The 11,386-nt window shown below is 33.3% G+C and overlaps 1 protein-coding gene across 1 annotated transcript; it reads left to right on the plus strand.

The window, feature by feature from the left end:
- Nucleotides 1-6,840: 6,840 nt before the first annotated feature.
- On the plus strand, nt 6,841-10,611 carry LOC107961679 (EIN3-binding F-box protein 1). Its single transcript, XM_016897757.2, has 2 exons — nt 6,841-7,293; nt 8,112-10,611. The coding sequence occupies exons 1-2, from the start codon at nt 7,269-7,271 to the stop codon at nt 10,040-10,042; spliced, it is 1,956 nt and encodes a 651-aa protein (XP_016753246.1). The 5' UTR covers nt 6,841-7,268; the 3' UTR covers nt 10,043-10,611.
- Nucleotides 10,612-11,386: the final 775 nt, after the last annotated feature.

The raw sequence follows: 11,386 nt of genomic DNA on the forward strand, positions 1-11,386 counted from the left end.
TATATGCTTGTGAGTTTTGGTGCAGGAAAAAGGTAAGTATTGGGTGACAAATGAGGCTAGGAAATAGCCTTATTTTGTCTATACGAGCAGACACACGGGCTTGTGTCTTGGCCATGTGTGACACACGGCTTGTCCCATGGGTATATGGTCCGGCTGTGTGTCCCGTACATCTTAAAAATGAGAAATAGAATGCTCAGAATTGGGCACACGGGCAGAGACATGGGCGTGTGTCTCAGTCGTATGGTTGATACGGTCTTGGACACGGACATGTTACATGGCCGTGTGAAAACTGCACCTAAATTACGAAAATCAAATTTGCCACACGGCCTAGCACATGGACGTGTGACTTGGCCGTGTGACTTCAATTTCTTCATGCTTTAAAAGTCAGAGAGTTACACGGGTTAGGGACAAGGGCGTGTGTACTACACAGCTTGACCACACGGGCATGTCCCTAGACCACATGGGCGTGTGAACCTTACACCTTGGAAAATTTTTGAAATGTCGGGAAAAATTTTATGAGTTTCCGATTAAGTTCTGACTTGATTCTAATGCTCGTATTGGACCTCAAAGGTCCAATTAAGGGATGTTTTGAATGATCTCGATAGATGAATAGTAATTTACAGGAATTATCTAAAAATGTTCTGAATGTTTTGGTAATACTCCAAAATCTTGTTTCAACGACGAATATGGGTTAGGGGTGTTACAACACGGGTAGACATATGGGCGTATGTCTTGACCGTGTGTGACACACGGCCTGGCACATGGGCACATGGTTTGGCCTTGTGTCCCCTGCATCTTAAATTTGAGAAATAGAATGCTCAGAATTGGGCACATTGGCAGAGACACGGGTGTGTGTCTCAGCCGTGTATGCTACACGGCCCAGAACACGAGTGTGTATCTTGGTCGTGTGAAACTTGCACCTAATTTTAGAAAATTAAATTGATCACATGGCCTAGCATACGGGCATGTGGCTGGCCATGTGGTACAAGTTAGAGAGTTACACAGGGTAGAACATGGCCTACAGCATGGGCGTGTCTTATAGTCACACGGTCGTGTCCCTTGACCACACGGGCATGTGTGCCCTACATCTAGGAAAATTTTTAAAATTTCGTGAAAAATTCTCTGAGTTCCTGATTTAGTCCCGACTCGATTCCAATGTTTATATTGGGCCCCAAGGGTCCATTCAATGGACAATATGACTAGTTTCAAAAATGAATAGTAATTAACATAAATTATCTGTAATTGTTCTGTAAACTCCGGTAATACTTTATAACCCTATTCCGGCGACAGATACGGGTTAGGGGTGTTACACTATTAATTACAACATTATTTAGTCATGGAGTCAATCCACTAAAAGAACCATGGTTGAGCTCTCTCTTATTATATATCATTACGAAAGCAACTTATAAATGACATTGCCATTAATGTGTTATACTCATAAGATATCTTTTATCTCTTTGGGTTAAATCTGTTCACCCAATATGATCATATTTTTATCTCATGGTAAATACTGTACGTTCCCTCGTGAAAAATTTTATTACTAACACATAGTAATAAAATCGTTCGTGCTAGACAAATGACTCATCGTCACTTTTTTTCCATCAACTAAGAAATACTCATGAGAGGATACCTTTTACACTTTATTAGATTATGGATTTCTTTATTGTAAGTAAAGTTATGCCATACATAAATCGTATCCCCAACATATTTACTTTCGACTCTATTACCAATTAAACTCAAACTTTTAATATATCAAAATATACAAATTACATACACATACTTATTCCGGATTGAGAACAGTTACACCATAAACATATTAAATTTGATTAATTACTTCCTAGACTTAAAAGTAACCTTGACTTTCATAAATTGTTTGGATATTTTTGGAATTTAGAAAGACAATTCTTGCTAATTGTAATAGAAAATTTAATCAATTAGTCAAAGAAGTTATCATAAAAGTAAAAAAAATGCTTTTATTCTAGAGTTACATTGGAACTGGTTAATTGAAAAAACTATAATGAAGAAAGAATAAACGATAAATTAGCTTATTTTGTTTGATGATTTTGATGCCATGAATTTCTCTCCTTTCTTCAGCTTTCACAAGTAATAATTAAAATAGGATTGAAAAAAGTAACTATATAAGTGGAATTAGCCATACTCTATTACGTGTGGATCCCCCAAAGATTTGTATAAAATTTCAACTTGAAGAATCTATATATTATATAATATAAGCAAAAGAAGATTGGGAGGTCAGCAAAAGGCTGCTAAAATATGGAAGACATACATGCAGACACGTGCATTGTTGGAATTCATGAGTTGGAAACTCGTAAAGAAAAATAGCATTGGGGGAATGTACTACCAACGAACATTACATATTGGATCTACCTAAGCTATTTCGTTTAGCATTGGGAATTGGTAGCTTCATTTTTTTTTATTTACCTAACTTCGGAACTTTTAATTTTTGACGATTCAGAAAATCCAGATTCGACTGCTTGGATGTAATCTATTTTATTACATAGGCTTTCTTATTATTTGAGTTTCATATTTCGAATAAAAATTATATATTTTAATATTTGAAGATGTAAATATTATTTTTAATATTTAATTTAAATTTAAAGATTAATTTAATAAAATTTATAATTAGTTAATAATAATAAAAATTAATTTTCATTAAATTAAAATTAAAATTTAAAAAAATCACATTATTTAATAAATTAAATAAATTTATAGTGAACATTATTACCTTTAGATATTAAAATGTATAACTTAATTTCGCCAAATATATATCTCATATTTGATAAAAATATGAATAATAAGTATATTCGATTGTGAATTATTAATTATATGCTAGAATTCATCAATAGCTTGACATTCTTTGCAATGATTACTACATAAACGAACTAAATCCTATATAATTCAGCTCATATATTGTATTATGTCTTAATTATTCACGAAATTTTGGAATTTAAAGTTATAGATCAATTAAAAAGCTACATTATCTTTAACCATGGAGACAAAATTATGTGTTAACAGCATTATTAGAACATGTCTATGGCCAGGCCATGTTAAGGTTGCCATATGCATTATCTAGTTGAACAAAGAAAAATGATACTATATCATAATAAGAATAATACAAAGATCATGTATTATGTTTAAAAGCATGGAACGTGAACACTCTTGTTTTTTAGGTTAAATTGTCATCCAAGTCTTTGTACTTTTTATATATTTGAAATTTAGTCCTTCGATTTTTATTTTCGAGAATTTAATTTCTTTACTTCTTAAATTTTAAAATTCAAGTTCAATAGTCAACATCATTAAAATTGTTATGTTAAATTCACTGGTGTAACATTTTAAAATAGAAAAAAAAATACTCACTTGATAACTATACAACAAAAACGATATAGTAATAACTTGAATTTAACAAAAGAATTTTAACAGTATTATTAGAGTTGTATGACCCGAGTCTTGTCACTTGTTAAAGAGATAAAATAGAGAGGCAATCCGTATAAGGCTATACTTCTTCTATTAAACATTGATTATAACAGGATTGTTTAACCCTTAAATAAATGTGGTCCAACCCCACTTGTAGTGTGTATTTTTCAACATAGTGAATTTCTCCTCCTCTGCCCATGCTTTTTCCCGATAAGGGTTTTTCACGTAAAATCTGTGAATTTTTATTTTTCTTTTTTATTGCTTTGCGGTCATTCGTACTGTCATTATTGACGTTGATTATAACCTTTATCTACAATTGAACCAAAAATTTAAAAAAATAAAATGACTGAATTCTTTAAGATAAAAAAGAGGGACTAAATTCTAAATTTAGAGAGAATTGTGAACAATTTAATTAATAAATTATAAAATGGATTCGTAATTAATATTAATGGATGTGAAATGAAACAAAAAGAATTGTGTGGGTGATGGATGTATCTAAATTGCCTTGAATAACAGTAATCAAAAGTCACATTGCTGCCCCCACCAAATTACTCTAAACAAAAACTTAATTAATTAGGTAGGTAGGACCAAATAAGGAAACTTTCCCCTCTTCCTCTCTTAATTTTCATTGGAACACCTTATCAGTTGGGCTGATTATTGTATAATTTAAATTCGATTTTTAAAATGGGAGTTTGGTTGGTTCAAATTATTTATGTTTTTTATTTATACTAATTTTAGATCCAAGTGAAAATTAATTTTTATTATCAAGAATTAAATTGGAATATAGAACTTGGGTAAACCTAATCCTCAAGAATATTTATATTTATCCTTTTAACATGCAATAAATTTCAATGCTTTCTTATCTTAATCATGCATGTTCAAGAATATTTATATTTATCCTTTTAACATGCAATAAATTTCAATGCTTTCTTATCTTAATCATGCATGTTCTATAAACGTATATTCATGCAATAAATTTCAATGCTTTCTTATCTTAATCATGCATGTTCGATAAACGTATATTCATATTCCTAAATTGCGCAAGATAACGTATAACAGCCCAACAATTTGACACGTTTGAAAACATGTTTTTTTGACTTTTTGGTAATGATTTTTGCATGCTCTTCCTTTCTTGTCTCAAATAAAATGCTAAATTTCCATTTTAAGGTGTAATAATGTTATTTCTTACCTTCCCCCCCCCCCCTCTTCTTGTATAAAGTTCCCCAAAGCTGTATAGCTTTAAAAAACAAGGCATGACCGGAAAAAAGCTTTAACTCAGAACGTTGCTTAATTAAGGTTGGATAACGTTACTTAATTAAGTCAGTTCTATGAATTGGGACGAATCCTTTATAAAAGTATTATATAATTAATGAATTATGCCTAATAATAAAATATTAGGTAAACTATAAAAATAGTCATTTTTGTTTGCTTCATATTATATTTTAATAACTTATATTTGAAATGTTACGTTTTAGTCACTTACATTATTATTTTGTTACGAAGTGGTCACTCTACCGTTAAGTTCCATTATCTCCCTAACGACGGTCCTACGTGACGGTCCTACGGGACAGTCCAAATGGGTTTCAAATGCCAACTTGGATGTCCTACGTGGTAGTCTAAATTAAATTTATTTAATTAAAAACCTATTTTCATTCTAGCAACTGGATATTGAAGCTAATATTTAACCAATTTGGACTGCCATGTAGGATTGCCATTAGGGAGGTAACGAAGTTTAACAGTAGAGTAGCCACTTCGTAACAAAATGATAACATAAGTGACTAAAATATAACATTTCAAACATAAGTCACTAAAATGTAATCTGCAGCAAATAAAAGTGACTATTTTTACAATTTACCCTAAAATATTTCTCCTTTGTAATCACTACAGGTCTAAACGTAGAGTATTTATTTCTCGTCTAAAAACAAAATTTTATAAATTTTAATTCCATAAAATATGCTTTAATTTTTTATAGAATTTTAGTTTGTTTATTTTTATTTTAAAAAATTAATCTCTTTATTTTTCTAATTTAAAAACGTAAGTTCAGTTGTTAGCACTATTACAATTCTTTTATTAAATTTAAGTTTATTACAACATTATTTTCTTGTCACATGGCTACCAAATGAGTTTTTTTCTTTTTAAAAATTGAAAATGTCACGAAAACAAATTCAACAAAATAATTTTAATAGTGTTAATAATTAGACTTGAATTTGAAATCTAAAAAGAAGAGGGACTAAATCCCTGGAAATAAAAAGTTGATGGACTAAATTTAAAATGCAGGAAGAGTATAGGGACTCAAACCATATTTTAGCCTTTTATATATTTGGGTTGTTTTTATATTATATATTTTAGGGTTAATATATCATTTGTCACCTTAGTTTAGTTTTAATGTTCAATTTGGTATCCATACCAAACAAAATCATATAATCCAATGAATGTTTAACTCGTGCACTTTAGTAAAAAATGCATAGGTACTTAATTGGGAAAAAAAGAGCTCAGGTACCAAATTGAACATCAAAGTCAAACTCAAGTACTTAATTACATCAAATTAAAAGAATTTAGGTATCGAATATTGAAGCTAAACTTAAGTACCAAATTGGAGAAAAAACTTAAGTACCAAATTAAATATAATTAAAGACAAACTCATGTACCAAAGAGTATATATTAACCCTATATTTTACGCAAAATTATAATATCAATAATTTATTTTATATAAAATTTGATACTTTAAATTATCATATTTTTAACAATGATTTAATTTATATCATAAGTTATTTAGTTTCTACCTACAAAACCGAAGCTTAACATAGATCATATAAGGAAAAATACCTATCATTTATGCAATTAAAAAAAAGTTGAACATATGGCATAGACAAAATACTATATTTCTATGGAATTGCTTCACATATTAGTAACTTTTCATGGATTTATGAGAGAAAAAAAAGACATCTATATTTCAAATTGACAATTTATGATCGGAGAACAAGAAAACAGTAAGATTATAATTGAAATTTCACTATGATCAGAAAGATAAATGGTAGTATAAAATCCAGAAATTACTCCCCCTATTTTATTTGTCAAAATTTAGTTCGAAAGTCAAGAAGTTAGTTTAATTATGGTAATACATGAATTTGAATCGGTGATTTTTATTAATTTGTTTCATATAATTTGTTTAATTATTATTTTTACTGATGTCGTAAATATAAATAGTTGAATTGTTGATTTGCATATAAATTATTTAACTATTATTAATTTTCGTAAAGCAAAAGGGAAATACCTTAACGAATTAAAGTAGGAGGACTAACTTCTTAATTCTTGTAAAATAAAGGGACCAATTAAAATAGACTCAATTTTAAGATAATAAAGGGAGCATAACAACAAAAAGGCCAATTATAAAAAAACCAACAAAAGAAAAAGTGGTAAGTGGTATTGAAAATGGTGGTGGGGGAGAAGATAGAGAGTATTGAAGGAAAAAAAAAAAAAATAAAACGACATTTTTGCTCAAATACATTGCATGTGGGCATCTTTCCAGTGTATTATCACATACCCAAGCCTCTCTCCTCTCATCATAAAACCAACCCCTTTTTTCCTTTACCTCTCATCTTTCATTTCTCATTCTCCACAGTTTCTTTCTTTCACTCTTTTTTTTTTTGCCCTATCTAATAGGGTTCCAATCATCTTCAAGCTCCAATCTTTCTCATGCATTCGTGTATTCAAGCCATACACGGTGACGTTTTAGCCTTCTTCCTTTTTGGGTCTCTTTTTTTGTCTCTCTTTGGAGGGTTTTTGGGCGTGGAACAGTGCATATTTGACCTCCCGGGGTTTTTTGAGCTGTACTCATGTCAAAGCTCTTTGCTTTTAGTGGTAAGCTCTTCATGTTTGCTAGTTATTATTATTATTTTTTTTTTGTAATTCTCAGCTGTTGTCTTATATGTGGATACCCTTTTTCTTTATATGAACAAATTTTAGATTTTTGAGATATCTTAGGTAACTTAGGGTACTCGTCTTTATCATTATTGTAAAAGTATCATGGATGGTTTTAATAGCCTTTTAGCAAAGATTTTTTGTTTCATGGTATTTGGTTGACTGGATAAATGTGGAATTTTTTAGTCTTGGTTGTAAATTAGTTAATTCAGTTAGATAAGGGAGGAAAAAATTAGCAGCCTTTAGGTGATTCTAGTTGTAGATTAGGTGCCTCTGGCACAAGTCTGATTGTTCATTTTTTTTCATGCCACTTATTAGATTAACCCTCAACTGTCAAATATGTGAAGAGATTTTGATGTTATGCACGAACTTTGAGGATGTTTCTTACCTTAATTTCTTTTATGGTTTAATGATTCTTTCTACTTGAAAGCAATAAAGGAGTTTTGGTTGTAGATCAGGTCTATTCTGACTGGATCTGTTCGGACGACTGTCTTTTAGGCAGTAGGTTGTTTGTTCAGTTACATAGGACAGGACTACATCTGAGATGGACTTTCTGAGTTATAAGCTCCATCTAGTTCATAGATCTTGTATGGTGTGAAAGTTAAATATTCTTAGGTTTCTTTGTTAGCCTCCTTATGTTGTTCTTAGGTTCCTAGACAAGTGCTATTTGATCAATAAACATCTTTCAAAAATTTTAGCTCGGTTTTCTTGTAATTTGCTTCGTTGATCTCATAGTTGTTCTTTGTATTGGTTTGCAGGAAGTGATGATTTTTGCCCTGGGGGGTCAATCTACCCAAACCGCAAGGAGTCAAGTCTCTTTTTTTACCCTAACCAGGATGTGTATTTCCCTCCTTGCAAGAGGTGCCGCGTCAGTTCCCCATTCGTTTTCGCTGGAGGGAAGTTTGAGCAAAAGAAGCCTTCAATAGAGATCCTCCCCGATGAATGCTTATTTGAAATCTTCAGACGGTTACCTGGAGGCCAAGAGAGGAGTACCTGTGCTTGTGTTTCCAAGCGCTGGCTTACACTTGTAAGCAACATCCGTAGAGATGAAATCAATGATAATAAAACCACCCAAGCATCAGATCTTGAGTACGAGAGTACCGATAAAAAAGGTGGAGTTTCTTCTGAGGATGTAGATTCAGATGTTGAGGGTGATGGATACCTCTCAAGGAGTTTGGATGGGAAGAAAGCAACAGATGTTAGACTTGCATCTATTGCTGTCGGAACAGCTAGTCGTGGAGGATTGGGGAAACTTTTCATTCGAGGAAGCAAGTCCAGGTATGGAGTAACTACTGTTGGCCTCAGAGCCATTTCCCGCGGGTGCCCTTCTCTAAGGGTTCTTTCCTTGTGGAATTTGTCTTCTGTTGGAGATGAAGGTCTTTGCGAGATTGCCAACGGGTGTCACCAGCTAGAGAAGCTCGACCTTTGCCACTGTCCCTCAATTACCGATAAGTCCTTGCTTGCTGTAGCAAAGGGCTGCACTAACTTGACTGATCTGACCATCGAGGGTTGTGCAAACATTGGAAATGAAGGTCTTCAAGCAATAGCACGTAGCTGTCCCAATCTAAAGTATGTTTCCATCAAAGATTGCCCCCTTGTTGGAGATCAAGGAGTTGCGAGCCTGTTGTCTTCAGCCTCATATTCCCTCACAAAAGTCAAGCTCCAGGCCTTGAGCATCACTGATGTCTCTCTTGCTATTATTGGACACTATGGCAAGGCAGTGACCGACCTTTCTCTCACTAGCCTTCCAAATGTGAGTGAAAAGGGCTTCTGGGTAATGGGTAACGGTCATGGACTACAGAAATTGAAATCTTTCACAGTTACATCCTGCCGTGGAGCAACAGATTTGGGACTTGAAGCTGTTGGAAAAAGTTGCCCGAATTTGAAGCAGTTATGCCTCAGTAAATGCCCTTTCTTATCTGATAAGGGGTTGTCGTCTTTAGCCAAAGCAGCCAGTTCACTAGAGTGCTTGCAACTGGAGGAGTGCCACAGAATCACTCAGTTTGGGTTTTTTTGCTCCCTTATTAACTGTGGTGCAAAGTTGAAGGTTATTTCTTTTGCGAACTGTTTAGGCATTAAGGACCTAAACTCGGGATTGCCACCTCTATCCCCTTGTGAATCCCTTAGATCTTTGTCCATCCATAACTGCCCTGGTTTCGGTGATGCTAGCTTGTTTGCGTTGGGGAAGTTGTGCCCTCATCTGCAGCATGTGGAGTTGTGTGGGCTTCATGGAATAACAGATGCTGGGGTTCTCCCGTTGCTCGAGAGTTGTGAGGCTGGTTTGTTAAAGGTTAATCTCAGCGGTTGTGTGAATTTGAGCGACAAAGTTGTTCAAACGATCTCCAACTTGCATGGGTGGACTCTAGAACTGCTGAATCTCAATGGTTGCAAGATCAGCGACGCTAGTTTAGTTGCAATTGGCGAAAACTGTCAGTTGCTAACTGATCTCGATATCTCCAAGTGCACCATCAGCGATTCTGGAATTGCAGCTCTGGCTCATTTCAATCCAATCAATCTGCAGATCCTTTCGGTATCCGGGTGCTCTATGGTTTCAGACAAAAGCTTGCCATCACTTGGAAAACTGGGTGAGACCCTCTTGGGATTAAACCTACAGCAATGCAAAGCAATCAGCAGCCGTGCCGTGGAGCTACTTACGGAGCAGCTATGGAGGTGTGATATCCTTTTCTAAACTAATGCATACAAACTCCTCCATACATAGATTTTTCAGAACAGCCTTTGCAAGTAGCCAGCAGCTTTTTCCTCCAGTACTTGGTCCCCTTTTCCAGGGAATACGGTCGTTCTTTCTTTCTTTTTTTTTTTGCAGGTCATCCGGGATGATCTGCTACTACTTTTTGAGCCTGAAAATGGGCGTCGGTTTCTTCATGGCTGAATTTCCCTGAAATGGGTCCTGGATTTTTGCTTAGCCTTCGTGCATATTTGCTTTAGGCCAAAGCTTTTGCTTAATATTGTCCTTATTTAAAGTTGGTTTTCCAATGTTGGGTTGTAGTTTGAGGTTGCTTTTTGCAGTTTCAAAGCGTGGTGTTGCAAGCTTTTCATGGGCTTTGGCCATGGCAGCAATATATAGTCTGCCATGACAACTCTTGTAGTTGTTTTTTTTGTTCATATTACCAAGCCCTGATTTTGCTGGTTTCATCTGCTCTGAAACTGCCAACTGTAACCCTCTCAAAACCATGTAATAAAATTTAGTTTCATGTATGTTTTTCTGCTCTCATGATGAATAAAAATGTTATTAAATTATAATGCCTGAGTTATATATACAATTTTGGTATATTTATTTATATAAAATCGATTTAATAAACTAATTTAATTGATACAAAATAAATCAGTTCGTTCGTTTTAACTAAATTTTAATCCAATAAAATTATCTTAAAATGAAATGCAGCAAATTGTTGGAAATGGAAACGAAGCAGATATCGTAACGCTCGCAAGGGATCATAGAATAAAAATAACATACTGCCAACAGCAATGTTAAAAAAGAAATATTAGCCGACATCATGGCCAAGCTGATTTTGGAAGACCCTCCTCCGTCGGCAGCCTCCTCCTTTGGTTAAAAAAAATATAGATAAAGTAACATTTAGCCCTTCAATTACATAACTTTTTCTATTTTGGTCCTTGGAACTTTTTATTTAGCTCACGTTAGTCCATAACTTGGTAGCTTTTCTCGGTTTTGGTCCCTAAATTTAGATTTCCTTAAAGTATCTTGTATTTTCTTTAAAATTAATTTTTAATAATTTTTGGTATTTTTAGATTATATATATTATTTGTTAAGTGATAACATGATATAATTTCAAAATACTACTGTTGTCATATTTTAATAGAGTCCAAATTAAAGACCAAATTAAAAAATATATATGCCAATTTCAAAAACTAAAACCAACAATTTTTTTTTCCAAATTAAGTTAAGAAAAATTATTAAATTTAGCGACTAAACGTTGATTTATGAAAAAAAAAAAATCTGTCAAGATAATCATGGATCACAATTCACAAGGCTACATTTGAACAATAAAATCAC

This window comes from Gossypium hirsutum, chromosome A06, assembly GCF_007990345.1.
Source record: "Gossypium hirsutum isolate 1008001.06 chromosome A06, Gossypium_hirsutum_v2.1, whole genome shotgun sequence".
NCBI classification, from domain to species: domain Eukaryota; kingdom Viridiplantae; phylum Streptophyta; class Magnoliopsida; order Malvales; family Malvaceae; genus Gossypium; species Gossypium hirsutum.